The sequence below is a fragment of the Oncorhynchus mykiss genome, chromosome 2 (genome assembly GCF_013265735.2).
Source record: "Oncorhynchus mykiss isolate Arlee chromosome 2, USDA_OmykA_1.1, whole genome shotgun sequence".
In the NCBI taxonomy this organism is placed as follows: Eukaryota; Metazoa; Chordata; class Actinopteri; order Salmoniformes; family Salmonidae; genus Oncorhynchus; species Oncorhynchus mykiss.
In genome coordinates, this window is record NC_048566.1 from 100,189,612 (window position 1) to 100,205,351 (window position 15,740).

Here is a 15,740-nt window from a genome sequence, read left to right on the forward strand (position 1 = left end):
ATATAAAGTAGGGCACTACTTTTGACCAAAGCCTTATTGGCGCTGGTCTAAAGTAGTGCACTATATAGGGAATAGGGTTCTATAGGGCTCTGGTCTAAAGTAGTGCACTATATAGGGAATAGGGTTCTATAGGGTCCTGGTCTAAAGTAGTGCACTATATAGGGAATAGGGTTCTATAGGGCTCTGGTCTAAAGTAGTGCACTATATATAGGGAATAGGGTGCCATTTGGGACACAAGCTCTGTTATATTTCTAGCCCTAATTAACTTGTCTTCTCCAATTCTTACTCTGTCACAGCCACAAACCACATAGGTCACTACTGTCTAATTAGTGGGGCTGTTCTACATCAAATTATATTAATCACATACACACATTTAGCAGATGTTATTGCGGGTTTTTTTGCGAAATGCTTGTGTTTCTAGCTCCAACAGTGCAGTAATATCTAACCCTTAAATTCACATCTGGTCGTTAGTGTTTACAGAGTTCGGGTTAATTCCATTTCAATTCAGGAAGTGACTGAATTGAAATGGAATTGACTCCAACCCTGGTGTCTAGTGGCCGACATTGATACAGTCTCCAGTGTTTGTGTCCAGTGCTCTGCTACCCAGTACTCATTAACTTCCCCTTAAGTCTCTACTCATGCCATGACCTTTTCACGCTGTGTCTCTACAGCTCATGCCATGACCTTTTCACGCTGTGTCTCTACAGCTCATGCCATATCCTTTTCACTCTGTGTCTCTACAGCTCATGCCATATCCTTTTCACTCTGTGTCTCTACAGCTCATGCCTTATCCTTTTCACTCTGTGTCTCTACAGCTCATGCCATATCCTTTTCACTCTGTGTCTCTACAGCTCATGCCATATCCTTTTCACTCTGTGTCTCTACAGCTCATGACATATCCTTTTCACTCTGTGTCTCTACAGCTCATGCCATATCCTTTTCACTCTGTGTCTCTACAGCTCATGCCATATCCTTTTCACTCTGTGTCTCTACAGCTCATGCCATATCCTTTTCACTCTGTGTCTCTACAGCTCATGCCATATCCTTTTCACGCTGTGTCTCTACAGCTCATGCCATATCCTTTTCACTCTGTGTCTCTACAGCTCATGCCTTATTTTGTCATGGAGATACTGGGGGATTATCCTGGTCTTCCAGGGCTGTTTGTTGCCTGTGCGTTCAGTGGAACACTCAGGTTAGAGGAATCACTGTGTAGATCATTTTAAATTGACAGTTTTCCCAAAGCCTTCGTAGCTAAAGTAGGATGTTATTTTGCTCCACAACGCAGCCACAAGAGAGTAATTGTAAAATCAGTGTTTCGGAAGGTCAATCGTCAATGTATTTACAAACTAAGGCTTTGGGAAAACCCAGCCCAGAATGACATTGTTTTGCCTTCATTGCACTCTAACTTAAGTACAGTATTCATTAGGAGATCTGAACTAATTCCCAGTCATTGCCTCTCTCAGTACTGTGGCAGCCAGCATCAATGCCCTAGCCACGGTGACCTATGAAGACTTTGTTAAGCAGTGTTGTACTAACCTCTCCAACAAAGCCAGCGGCTGGATCAGCAAAGGACTGTGTAAGAATAACTCCCTGTTATTATTATACTAGAATAACTCTCAGTTATTACCATAATAGAATAACTCCCAGTTATTACCATATTAGAATAACTCCCAGTTATTACCATATTAGAATAACTCCCAGTTATTACTATAATAGAATAACTCCCAGTTATTACTATAAACGAATAACTCCCAGTTATTACTATAATAGAATAACTCCCTGGTTATTACCATATTAGAATACCTCCCCGGTTATTACCATATTAGAATAACTCCCAGTTATTACCATATTAGAATAACTCCCAGTTATTACTATAATAGAATAACTCCCAGTTATTACTATAAACGAATAACTCCCAGTTATTACTATAATAGAATAACTCCCCGGTTATTACCACATTAGAATACCTCCCCGGTTATTACCATATTAGAATAACTCCCAGTTATTACCCTAATATAATAACTCCCCAGTTATTACCATAGTAGAATAACCCCCCAGTTATTAGCATAATAGAATACTTTTGTTATTACTATAATAGAATAACTCTGTTATTACTATATTAGAATAACTCCCAGTTATTACCCTATTAGAATAACTCCCAGTTATTACTATATTAGAATAACTCCCAGTTATTACTATAAATAGAATCACTCCCATTTATTACTTTAATAGAATAACTCCTCAGTTATTACTATATTAGAATAACTCCGTTATTACTATAAATAGAATCACTCCCATTTATTACGTTAATATAATAACTCCCCAGTTATTACCATAATAAAATGACCCTGTTATTATTATAATATAATAACTCCCCAGTCATTACCATAATAAAATAACTCTGTTATTACTATAATAGAATAACTCCCTCGTTATTACCCTATTAGAATAACTCCCCGGTTATTACCCTATTAGAATAACTCCCCGGTTATTACCCTGTTAGAATAACTCCCCAGTTATTACCCTATTAGAATAACTCCCCAGTTATTACTATAATATAGGCCATAAATTGGAGTCCAGCTTGTGAAGATTAATGCCAACGTACACACTCTACCATCTTTACCTCTGCAGGTATCGTGTTCGGCGTCGCCTGCACCACTATGGCGGTTGCTGCATCCTACATGGGAGGGGTTGTCCAGGTAAACACTGTCCCCGTTAGTGTTTGAAGGACTAGTACGTGCATGGAGCTGATGCCTATGTGATTAACACGTCTTGATGTGTGTTTCCCAGGCAGCTCTGAGTATCCATGGTATGTGTGGTGGTCCCATGCTGGGTCTCTTCTCTCTGGGAATCATCTTCCCCTGGACCAACTCTATGGTCAGAAAACACCTCTTCGTTGTCTCCACAGCGCTTCCAGACAGATTAAGTCTAGTTCCTGGACTAAGAACCTATTTCACTATTAACAATAATGAATGATTAAGAAATTAGGCTTTAATCCAAGAATCTGATCCTTGAATAGTTTTTTTTTTTACCAAAACTCACTTAAAAACACAAGCAATTCTACATACATCTATATAAATTCAGTTATCAAGTAACTCATTTATAAATTATCATCTTCCTTAATTCAGTCCGTGTGCTGTACTGGCTGTCTTCAGGGAGCAGCAGGTGATAGTGTGTCGTCCTTGTCGTTCTGGGCAGGTGTTAACATAAGTTATTATAAGCCTTACTATGGGACATTATAAAAGTCTCATACATGCTTATATAACAAGCTGTGATAAAACCTGTGATAAAAATGTTGTAAAAGTGTTACTGTGACCTGTTGACGTCTGCCTTCAGGGAGCAGCCGGCGGTCTGATAGTGGGCATCGCCATGTCGTTCTGGGCAGGTGTTGGAGCCTTCATCTACCCTGCTCTAGACATCAACACTAGACCTCTGTCTCTCAGTATGGAGGGATGTCTTCAAGCGAACTCATCGGACCCCACCAGCGCTGTTCCACCTTCTCACCTGGTCCCTACCACTCTACCATCAAGGTATAGTCTCTGTCACCTGGACCCTACCACTCTACCATCAAGGTATAGTCTCTGTCACCTGGACCCTACCACTCTACCATCAAGGTATAGTCTCTGTCACCTGGACCCTACCACTCTACCGTCAAGGTATAGTCTCTGTCACCTGGTCCCTACCACTCTACCATCAAGGTATAGTCTCTGTCACCTGGACCCTACCACTCTACCATCAAGGTATAGTACTGTATAGTCTCTGTCACCTGGACCCTACCACTCTACCATCAAGGTATAGTACTGTATAGTCTCTGTCACCTGGACCCTACCACTCTACCATCAAGGTATAGTACTGTATAGTCTCTGTCACCTGGACCCTACCACTCTACCATCAAGGTATAGTACTGTATAGTCTCTAACCTGGACCCTACCACTCTACCATCAAGGTATAGTACTGTATAGTCTCTCACCTGGACCCTACCACTCTACCATCAAGGTATAGTCTCTGTCACCTGGACCCTACCACTCTACCATCAAGGTATAGTACTGTATAGTCTCTGTCACCTGAACCCTACCACTCTACCATCAAGGTATAGTCTCTGTCACCTGGACCCTAACACTCTACCATCAAGGTATAGTCTCTGTCACCTGGACCCTACCACTCTACCATCAAGGTATAGTCTCTGTCACCTGGACCCTACCACTCTACCATCAAGGTATAGTACTGTATAGTCTCTGTCACCTGGTCCCTACCACTCTACCATCAAGGTATAGTACTGTATAGTCTCTGTCACCTGGACCCTGCCACTCTACCATCAAGGTATAGTCTCTGTCACCTGGTCCCTACCACTCTACCATCAAGGTATAGTACTGTATAGTCTCTGTCACCTGGACCCTACCACTCTACCATCAAGGTATAGTCTCTGTCACCTGGACCCTGCCACTCTACCATCAAGGTATAGTACTGTATAGTCTCTGTCACCTGGACCCTACCACTCTACCATCAAGGTATAGTACTGTATAGTCTCTCACCTGGACCCTACCGCTCTACCATCAAGGTATAGTCTCTGTCACCTGGACCCTACCACTCTACCATCAAGGTATAGTACTGTATAGTCTCTGTCACCTGGACCCTACCACTCTACCATCAAGGTATAGTACTGTATAGTCTCTGTCACCTGGACCCTGCCACTCTACCATCAAGGTATAGTACTGTATAGTCTCTGTCACCTGGACCCTACCACTCTACCATCAAGGTATAGTACTGTATAGTCTCTGTCACCTGGTCCCTACCACTCTACCATCAAGGTATAGTACTGTATAGTCTCTAACCTGGACCCTACCACTCTACCATCAAGGTATAGTACTGTATAGTCTCTGTCACCTGGACCCTACCACTCTACCATCAAGGTATAGTACTGTATAGTCTCTCACCTGGACCCTACCACTCTACCATCAAGGTATAGTACTGTATAGTCTCTAACCTGGACCCTACCACTCTACCATCAAGGTATAGTACTGTATAGTCTCTCACCTGGACCCTACCACTCTACCATCAAGGTATAGTACTGTATAGTCTCTGTCACCTGGTCCCTACCACTCTACCATCAAGGTATAGTACTGTATAGTCTCTGTCACCTGGTCCCTACCACTCTACCATCAAGGTATAGTACTGTATAGTCTCTGTCACCTGGACTCTACCACTCTACCATCAAGGTATAGTACTGTATAGTCTCTGTCACCTGGTCCCTACCACTCTACCATCAAGGTATAGTACTGTATAGTCTCTCACCTGGACCCTACCACTCTACCATCAAGGTATAGTCTCTGTCACCTGGACCCTACCACTCTACCATCAAGGTATAGTACTGTATAGTCTCTAACCTGGACCCTACCACTCTACCATCAAGGTATAGTCTCTGTCACCTGGACCCTACCACTCTACCATCAAGGTATAGTCTCTGTCACCTGGTCCCTACCACTCTACCATCAAGGTATAGTACTGTATAGTCTCTAACCTGGACCCTACCACTCTACCATCAAGGTATAGTACTGTATAGTCTCTGTCACCTGGTCCCTACCACTCTACCATCAAGGTATAAGACTGTATAGTCTCTGTCACCAGGTCCCTACCACTCTACCATCAAGGTATAGTACTGTATAGTCTCTAACCTGGACCCTACCACTCTACCATCAAGGTATAGTCTCTGTCACCTGGACCCTACCACTCTACCATCAAGGTATAGTCTCTGTCACCTGGTCCCTACCACTCTACCATCAAGGTATAGTACTGTATAGTCTCTAACCTGGACCCTACCACTCTACCATCAAGGTATAGTACTGTATAGTCTCTGTCACCTGGTCCCTACCACTCTACCATCAAGGTATAAGACTGTATAGTCTCTGTCACCAGGTCCCTACCACTCTACCATCAAGGTATAGTACTGTATAGTCTCTGTCACCAGGTCCCTACCACTCTACCATCAAGGTATAGTACTGTATAGTCTCTGTCACCAGGACCCTACCACTCTACCATCAAGGTATAGTACTGTATAGTCTCTCACCTGGACCCTACCACTCTACCATCAAGGTATAGTACTGTATAGTCTCTCACCTGGACCCTACCACTCTACCATCAAGGTATAGTACTGTATAGTCTCTAACCTGGACCCTACCACTCTACCATCAAGGTATAGTCTCTGTCACCTGGACCCTACCACTCTACCATCAAGGTATAGTCTCTGTCACCTGGTCCCTACCACTCTACCATCAAGGTATAGTACTGTATAGTCTCTCACCTGGACCCTACCACTCTACCATCAAGGTATAGTCTCTGTCACCTGGACCCTACCACTCTACCATCAAGGTATAGTCTCTGTCACCTGGACCCTACCACTCTACCATCAAGGTATAGTCTCTGTCACCTGGACCCTACCACTCTACCATCAAGGTATAGTACTGTATAGTCTCTGTCACCTGGACCCTAACACTCTACCATCAAGGTATAGTACTGTATAGTCTCTGTCACCTGGACCCTGCAACTCTACCATCAAGGTATAGTACTGTATAGTCTCTGTCACCTGGACCCTACCACTCTACCATCAAGGTATAGTACTGTATAGTCTCTGTCACCTGGTCCCTACCACTCTACCATCAAGGTATAGTACTGTATAGTCTCTAACCTGGACCCTACCATCAAGGTATAGTACTGTATAGTCTCTGTCACCTGGACCCTACCACTCTACCATCAAGGTATAGTACTGTATAGTCTCTCACCTGGACCCTACCACTCTACCATCAAGGTATAGTACTGTATAGTCTCTAACCTGGACCCTACCACTCTACCATCAAGGTATAGTACTGTATAGTCTCTCACCTGGACCCTACCACTCTACCATCAAGGTATAGTACTGTATAGTCTCTGTCACCTGGTCCCTACCACTCTACCATCAAGGTATAGTACTGTATAGTCTCTCACCTGGACCCTACCACTCTACCATCAAGGTATAGTACTGTATAGTCTCTGTCACCTGGTCCCTACCACTCTACCATCAAGGTATAGTACTGTATAGTCTCTCACCTGGACCCTACCACTCTACCATCAAGGTATAGTACTGTATAGTCTCTGTCACCTGGTCCCTACCACTCTACCATCAAGGTATAGTACTGTATAGTCTCTCACCTGGACCCTACCACTCTACCATCAAGGTATAGTCTCTGTCACCTGGACCCTACCACTCTACCATCAAGGTATAGTACTGTATAGTCTCTAACCTGGACCCTACCACTCTACCATCAAGGTATAGTCTCTGTCACCTGGACCCTACCACTCTACCATCAAGGTATAGTACTGTATAGTCTCTGTCACCTGGACCCTACCACTCTACCATCAAGGTATAGTACTGTATAGTCTCTCACCTGGACCCTACCGCTCTACCATCAAGGTATAGTCTCTGTCACCTGGACCCTACCACTCTACCATCAAGGTATAGTACTGTATAGTCTCTGTCACCTGGACCCTACCACTCTACCATCAAGGTATAGTACTGTATAGTCTCTGTCACCTGGACCCTGCCACTCTACCATCAAGGTATAGTACTGTATAGTCTCTGTCACCTGGACCCTACCACTCTACCATCAAGGTATAGTACTGTATAGTCTCTGTCACCTGGTCCCTACCACTCTACCATCAAGGTATAGTACTGTATAGTCTCTAACCTGGACCCTACCACTCTACCATCAAGGTATAGTACTGTATAGTCTCTGTCACCTGGACCCTACCACTCTACCATCAAGGTATAGTACTGTATAGTCTCTCACCTGGACCCTACCACTCTACCATCAAGGTATAGTACTGTATAGTCTCTAACCTGGACCCTACCACTCTACCATCAAGGTATAGTACTGTATAGTCTCTCACCTGGACCCTACCACTCTACCATCAAGGTATAGTACTGTATAGTCTCTGTCACCTGGTCCCTACCACTCTACCATCAAGGTATAGTACTGTATAGTCTCTGTCACCTGGTCCCTACCACTCTACCATCAAGGTATAGTACTGTATAGTCTCTGTCACCTGGACTCTACCACTCTACCATCAAGGTATAGTACTGTATAGTCTCTGTCACCTGGTCCCTACCACTCTACCATCAAGGTATAGTACTGTATAGTCTCTCACCTGGACCCTACCACTCTACCATCAAGGTATAGTCTCTGTCACCTGGACCCTACCACTCTACCATCAAGGTATAGTACTGTATAGTCTCTAACCTGGACCCTACCACTCTACCATCAAGGTATAGTCTCTGTCACCTGGACCCTACCACTCTACCATCAAGGTATAGTCTCTGTCACCTGGTCCCTACCACTCTACCATCAAGGTATAGTACTGTATAGTCTCTAACCTGGACCCTACCACTCTACCATCAAGGTATAGTACTGTATAGTCTCTGTCACCTGGTCCCTACCACTCTACCATCAAGGTATAGTACTGTATAGTCTCTAACCTGGACCCTACCACTCTACCATCAAGGTATAGTACTGTATAGTCTCTGTCACCTGGACCCTACCACTCTACCATCAAGGTATAGTCTCTGTCACCTGGACCCTACCACTCTACCATCAAGGTATAGTACTGTATAGTCTCTGTCACCTGGACCCTACCACTCTACCATCAAGGTATAGTACTGTATAGTCTCTCACCTGGACCCTACCACTCTACCATCAAGGTATAGTACTGTATAGTCTCTGTCACCTGGACCCTACCACTCTACCATCAAGGTATAGTACTGTATAGTCTCTGTCACCTGGACCCTAACACTCTACCATCAAGGTATAGTACTGTATAGTCTCTGTCACCTGGACCCTGCAACTCTACCATCAAGGTATAGTACTGTATAGTCTCTGTCACCTGGACCCTACCACTCTACCATCAAGGTATAGTACTGTATAGTCTCTGTCACCTGGTCCCTACCACTCTACCATCAAGGTATAGTACTGTATAGTCTCTAACCTGGACCCTACCATCAAGGTATAGTACTGTATAGTCTCTGTCACCTGGACCCTACCACTCTACCATCAAGGTATAGTACTGTATAGTCTCTCACCTGGACCCTACCACTCTACCATCAAGGTATAGTACTGTATAGTCTCTCACCTGGACCCTACCACTCTACCATCAAGGTATAGTACTGTATAGTCTCTGTCACCTGGTCCCTACCACTCTACCATCAAGGTATAGTACTGTATAGTCTCTCACCTGGACCCTACCACTCTACCATCAAGGTATAGTACTGTATAGTCTCTGTCACCTGGTCCCTACCACTCTACCATCAAGGTATAGTACTGTATAGTCTCTCACCTGGACCCTACCACTCTACCATCAAGGTATAGTCTCTGTCACCTGGACCCTACCACTCTACCATCAAGGTATAGTACTGTATAGTCTCTAACCTGGACCCTACCACTCTACCATCAAGGTATAGTCTCTGTCACCTGGACCCTACCACTCTACCATCAAGGTATAGTCTCTGTCACCTGGTCCCTACCACTCTACCATCAAGGTATAGTACTGTATAGTCTCTGTCACCTGGTCCCTACCACTCTACCATCAAGGTATAGTCTCTGTCACCTGGACCCTACCACTCTACCATCAAGGTATAGTCTCTGTCACCTGGTCCCTACCACTCTACCATCAAGGTATAGTACTGTATAGTCTCTCACCTGGACCCTACCACTCTACCATCAAGGTATAGTACTGTATAGTCTCTGTCACCTGGTCCCTACCACTCTACCATCAAGGTATAGTACTGTATAGTCTCTAACCTGGACCCTACCACTCTACCATCAAGGTATAGTACTGTATAGTCTCTGTCACCTGGACCCTACCACTCTACCATCAAGGTATAGTACTGTATAGTCTCTCACCTGGACCCTACCACTCTACCATCAAGGTATAGTACTGTATAGTCTCTAACCTGGACCCTACCACTCTACTATCAAGGTATAGTACTGTATAGTCTCTCACCTGGACCCTACCACTCTACCATCAAGGTATAGTCTCTGTCACCTGGACCCTACCACTCTACCATCAAGGTATAGTACTGTATAGTCTCTGTCACCTGGTCCCTACCACTCTACCATCAAGGTATAGTACTGTATAGTCTCTCACCTGGACCCTACCACTCTACCATCAAGGTATAGTCTCTGTCACCTGGACCCTACCACTCTACCATCAAGGTATAGTACTGTATAGTCTCTGTCACCTGGACCCTACCACTCTACCATCAAGGTATAGTACTGTATAGTCTCTAACCTGGACCCTACCACTCTACCATCAAGGTATAGTTTCTGTCACCTGGACCCTACCACTCTACCATCAAGGTATAGTCTCTGTCACCTGGTCCCTACCACTCTACCATCAAGGTATAGTACTGTATAGTCTCTAACCTGGACCCTACCACTCTACCATCAAGGTATAGTACTGTATAGTCTCTAACCTGGACCCTACCACTCTACCATCAAGGTATAGTACTGTATAGTCTCTAACCTGGACCCTACCACTCTACCATCAAGGTATAGTACTGTATAGTCTCTGTCACCTGGTCCCTACCACTCTACCATCAAGGTATAGTACTGTATAGTCTCTAACCTGGACCCTACCACTCTACCATCAAGGTATAGTCTCTGTCACCTGGACCCTACCACTCTACCATCAAGGTATAGTCTCTGTCACCTGGACCCTACCACTCTACCATCAAGGTATAGTACTGTATAGTCTCTGTCACCTGGTCCCTACCACTCTACCATCAAGGTATAGTACTGTATAGTCTCTGTCACCTGGACCCTACCACTCTACCATCAAGGTATAGTCTCTGTCACCTGGACCCTACCACTCTACCATCAAGGTATAGTCTCTGTCACCTGGACCCTACCACTCTACCATCAAGGTATAGTCTCTGTCACCTGGACCCTACCACTCTACCATCAAGGTATAGTACTGTATAGTCTCTGTCACCTGGACCCTACCACTCTACCATCAAGGTATAGTACTGTATAGTCTCTGTCACCTGGACCCTACCACTCTACCATCAAGGTATAGTACTGTATAGTCTCTGTCACCTGGACCCTACCACTCTACCATCAAGGTATAGTACTGTATAGTCTCTAACCTGGACCCTACCACTCTACCATCAAGGTATAGTACTGTATAGTCTCTCACCTGGACCCTACCACTCTACCATCAAGGTATAGTCTCTGTCACCTGGACCCTACCACTCTACCATCAAGGTATAGTACTGTATAGTCTCTAACCTGGACCCTACCACTCTACCATCAAGGTATAGTCTCTGTCACCTGGACCCTACCACTCTACCATCAAGGTATAGTCTCTGTCACCTGGTCCCTACCACTCTACCATCAAGGTATAAGACTGTATAGTCTCTGTCACCAGGTCCCTACCACTCTACCATCAAGGTATAGTACTGTATAGTCTCTGTCACCTGGACCCTACCACTCTACCATCAAGGTATAGTACTATATAGTCTCTGTCACCTGGACCCTACCACTCTACCATCAAGGTATAGTACTGTATAGTCTCTGTCACCTGGACCCTACCACTCTACCATCAAGGTATAGTCTCTGTCACCTGGACCCTACCACTCTACCATCAAGGTATAGTCTCTGTCACCTGGTCCCTACCACTCTACCATCAAGGTATAGTACTGTATAGTCTCTCACCTGGACCCTACCACTCTACCATCAAGGTATAGTACTGTATAGTCTCTGTCACCTGGTCCCTACCACTCTACCATCAAGGTATAGTACTGTATAGTCTCTAACCTGGACCCTACCACTCTACCATCAAGGTATAGTACTGTATAGTCTCTGTCACCTGGACCCTACCACTCTACCATCAAGGTATAGTACTGTATAGTCTCTCACCTGGACCCTACCACTCTACCATCAAGGTATAGTACTGTATAGTCTCTAACCTGGACCCTACCACTCTACCATCAAGGTATAGTACTGTATAGTCTCTCACCTGGACCCTACCACTCTACCATCAAGGTATAGTCTCTGTCACCTGGACCCTACCACTCTACCATCAAGGTATAGTACTGTATAGTCTCTGTCACCTGGTCCCTACCACTCTACCATCAAGGTATAGTACTGTATAGTCTCTCACCTGGACCCTACCACTCTACCATCAAGGTATAGTCTCTGTCACCTGGACCCTACCACTCTACCATCAAGGTATAGTACTGTATAGTCTCTAACCTGGACCCTACCACTCTACCATCAAGGTATAGTCTCTGTCACCTGGACCCTACCACTCTACCATCAAGGTATAGTCCCTGTCACCTGGTCCCTACCACTCTACCATCAAGGTATAGTACTGTATAGTCTCTAACCTGGACCCTACCACTCTACCATCAAGGTATAGTACTGTATAGTCTCTGTCACCTGGACCCTACCACTCTACCATCAAGGTATAGTCTCTGTCACCTGGACCCTACCACTCTACCATCAAGGAATAGTCTCTGTCACCTGGACCCTACCACTCTACCATCAAGGTATAGTACTGTATAGTCTCTGTCACCTGGACCCTACCACTCTACCATCAAGGTATAGTACTGTATAGTCTCTGTCACCTGGACCCTACCACTCTACCATCAAGGTATAGTACTGTATAGTCTCTGTCACCTGGACCCTACCACTCTACCATCAAGGTATAGTACTGTATAGTCTCTAACCTGGACCCTACCACTCTACCATGAAGGTATAGTACTGTATAGTCTCTCACCTGGACCCTACCACTCTACCATCAAGGTATAGTCTCTGTCACCTGGACCCTACCATCAAGGTATAGTACTGTATAGTCTCTAACCTGGACCCTACCACTCTACCATCAAGGTATAGTCTCTGTCACCTGGACCCTACCACTCTACCATCAAGGTATAGTCTCTGTCACCTGGTCCCTACCACTCTACCATCAAGGTATAAGACTGTATAGTCTCTGTCACCAGGTCCCTACCACTCTACCATCAAGGTATAGTACTGTATAGTCTCTGTCACCTGGACCCTACCACTCTACCATCAAGGTATAGTACTATATAGTCTCTGTCACCTGGACCCTACCACTCTACCATCAAGGTATAGTACTGTATAGTCTCTGTCACCTGGACCCTACCACTCTACCATCAAGGTATAGTACTGTATAGTCTCTGTCACCTGGACCCTACCACTCTACCATCAAGGTATAGTACTGTATAGTCTCTGTCACCTGGTCCCTACCACTCTACCATCAAGGTATAGTACTGTATAGTCTCTCTCACCTGGACCCTACCACTCTACCATCAAGGTATAGTACTGTATAGTCTCTGTCACCTGGACCCTACCACTCTACCATCAAGGTATAGTACTGTATAGTCTATGTCACCAGGACCATGTTCAGTTCGGGAGAAAATGTAGCAAAAAGATTTAATGGAAAATGGAATCCGTGTTGTTATTCAGGTTGTGCGTGACCCTCTTCAAGATATTTAAAAATGATTCCTCCCCGCTGAACACAACCCACGTTTGCTAAGCTATGATACACTAGATGTATTGTATTATGTACAGTACAGTATACATACACACACACCTCTCTTTAATACAGATGGAGGATCTTAATTTGAGCCAGTTTGCTACAGCAGGAAAATAAACCTGCAGCAACAGGACATTTGAATTATTATTTGGATTATAATTAAGATATACATTGATACATTTTTCGTTAGGGCAAAATCAAGTTTGACATTTTAAAAAGTGGAAATTAGAAACTTCAGAAGCCTTTTAAAAACCTTGAATACACATTCTCAGAAACAAACGAGTAATGAAATTAAGATGACATTGGATTTCCCATACTTCACATCCAAGTGATTTGTAGTTAAGGTTGCAGAATTCCAAACATTTCCCCACATTTTTGATGCTTTCCAGAAATCCCTTTTGGAAAATCCCCCCAGAGAGAATAGAATAAACAAGAAATTTGTTATTCTTCAAATAGGATTTCTGGAAAACCTGGGAATTTTGGGATAGTTAGCAATGTTTTGCAACTTTTATTTTGTAGGCGATCTTGTGGACAACAGGATATTGTAACTCCTCTGTCTTCCACAGGTCGTCCCTGGCTGATCACTGGTACTCCATGTCCTATCTGTACTATAGCGCTGTTGGGTTTTCAGCCACCGTTACTGCTGGCCTGCTCATCTCCTTCATCACAGGTACTGTGTGTCTGCAGCGTTGACATATACAGTGGGGCAAAAAACTATTTAGTCAGCCACCAATTGTGCAAGTTCTCCCACTTAAAAAGATGAGAGAGGCCTGTAATTTTCATCATAGGTACACTTCAACTAAGACAGACAAAATGAGAAAAAAAATCCAGAAAATCACATTGTAGGATTTTTAATGAATTTATTTGCAAATTATGGTGGAAAATAAGTATTTGGTCAATAACAAAAGTTTATCTCAATACTTTGTTATATACCCTTTGTTGGCAATGACAGAGGTCAAATAAGTTTTCACAAGGTTTTCACACACTGTTGCTGGTATTTTGGCCCATTCCTCAATGCAGATCTCCTCTAGAGCAGTGATGTTTTGGGGCTGTTGCTGGGCAACACAGACTTTCAACTCCCTCCAAAGAATTTCTATGGGGTTGAGATCTGGAGACTGGCTAGGCCACTCCAGGACCTTGAAATGCTTCTTACGAAGCCACTCCTTCGTTGCCCGGGCGGTGTGTTTGGGATCATTGTCATGCTGAAAGACCCAGCCACGTTTCATCTTCAATGCCCTTGCTGATGGAAGGAGGTTTTCACTCAAAATCTCACGATACATGGCCCCATTCATTCTTTCCTTTACACGGATCAGTCGTCCTGGTCCCTTTGCAGAAAAACAGCCCCAAAACATGATGCTTCCACCCCATGCTTCACAGTAGGTATGGTGTTCTTTGGATGCAACTCAGCATTCTTTGTCCTCCAAACACGACGAGTTGAGTTTTTACCAAAAAGTTATATTTTGGTTTCATCTGACCATATGACATTCTCCCAATTTTCTTCTGGATCATCCAAATGCTCTCTAGCAAACTTCAGACGGGCATGGACATGTACTGGCTTAAGCAGGCCGACACGTCTGGCACTGCAGGATTTGAGTCCCTGGCGGCGTAGTGTGTTACTGATGGTAGGCTTTGTTACTTTGGGCCCAGCTCTCTGCAGGTCATTCACTAGGTCCCCCCTTGTGGTTCTGGGATTTTTGCTCACCGTTCTTGTGATCATTTTGACCCCACGGGGTGAGATCTTGCGTGGAGCCCCAGATCGAGGGAGATTATCAGTGGTCTTGTATGTCTTCCATTTCCTAATAATTGCTCCCACGGTTGATTTCTTCAAACCAAGCTGCTTAACTATTGCAGATTCAGTCTTTCCAACCTGGTGCAGGTCTACAATTTTGTTTCTGGTGTCCTTTGACAGCTCTTTGGTCTTGGCCATAGTGTAGTTTGGAGTGTTGCTGTTTGAGGTTGTGGATAGGTGTCTTTTATACTGATAACAAGTTCAAACAGGTGCCATTAATACAGGTAATGAGTGGAGGACAGAGGAGCCTCTTAAAGACGTTACAGGTCTGTGAGAGCCAGACATCTTGCTTGTTTGTAGGTGACCAAATACTTATTTTCCACCATAATTTGCAAATAAACTCATAAAAAATCCTACAATGTGATTT

At 44.3% G+C, this 15,740-nt stretch overlaps 1 protein-coding gene across 2 annotated transcripts in view; it reads left to right on the plus strand.

Moving 5' to 3' along the window:
* The window catches only part of slc5a12 (solute carrier family 5 member 12), a 32,032-nt gene that overhangs the window by 12,420 nt on the left and 3,872 nt on the right, over positions 1-15,740 (plus strand). For both annotated transcript variants that reach the window (XM_036960947.1, XM_036960937.1), the window contains exons 8-13: positions 1,104-1,192; positions 1,464-1,576; positions 2,632-2,699; positions 2,791-2,877; positions 3,337-3,530; positions 14,151-14,254. In XM_036960947.1, the coding sequence (XP_036816842.1) occupies positions 1,104-1,192; positions 1,464-1,576; positions 2,632-2,699; positions 2,791-2,877; positions 3,337-3,530; positions 14,151-14,254 (655 nt within the window). The remainder of the gene's footprint in view (positions 1-1,103; positions 1,193-1,463; positions 1,577-2,631; positions 2,700-2,790; positions 2,878-3,336; positions 3,531-14,150; positions 14,255-15,740) is intronic.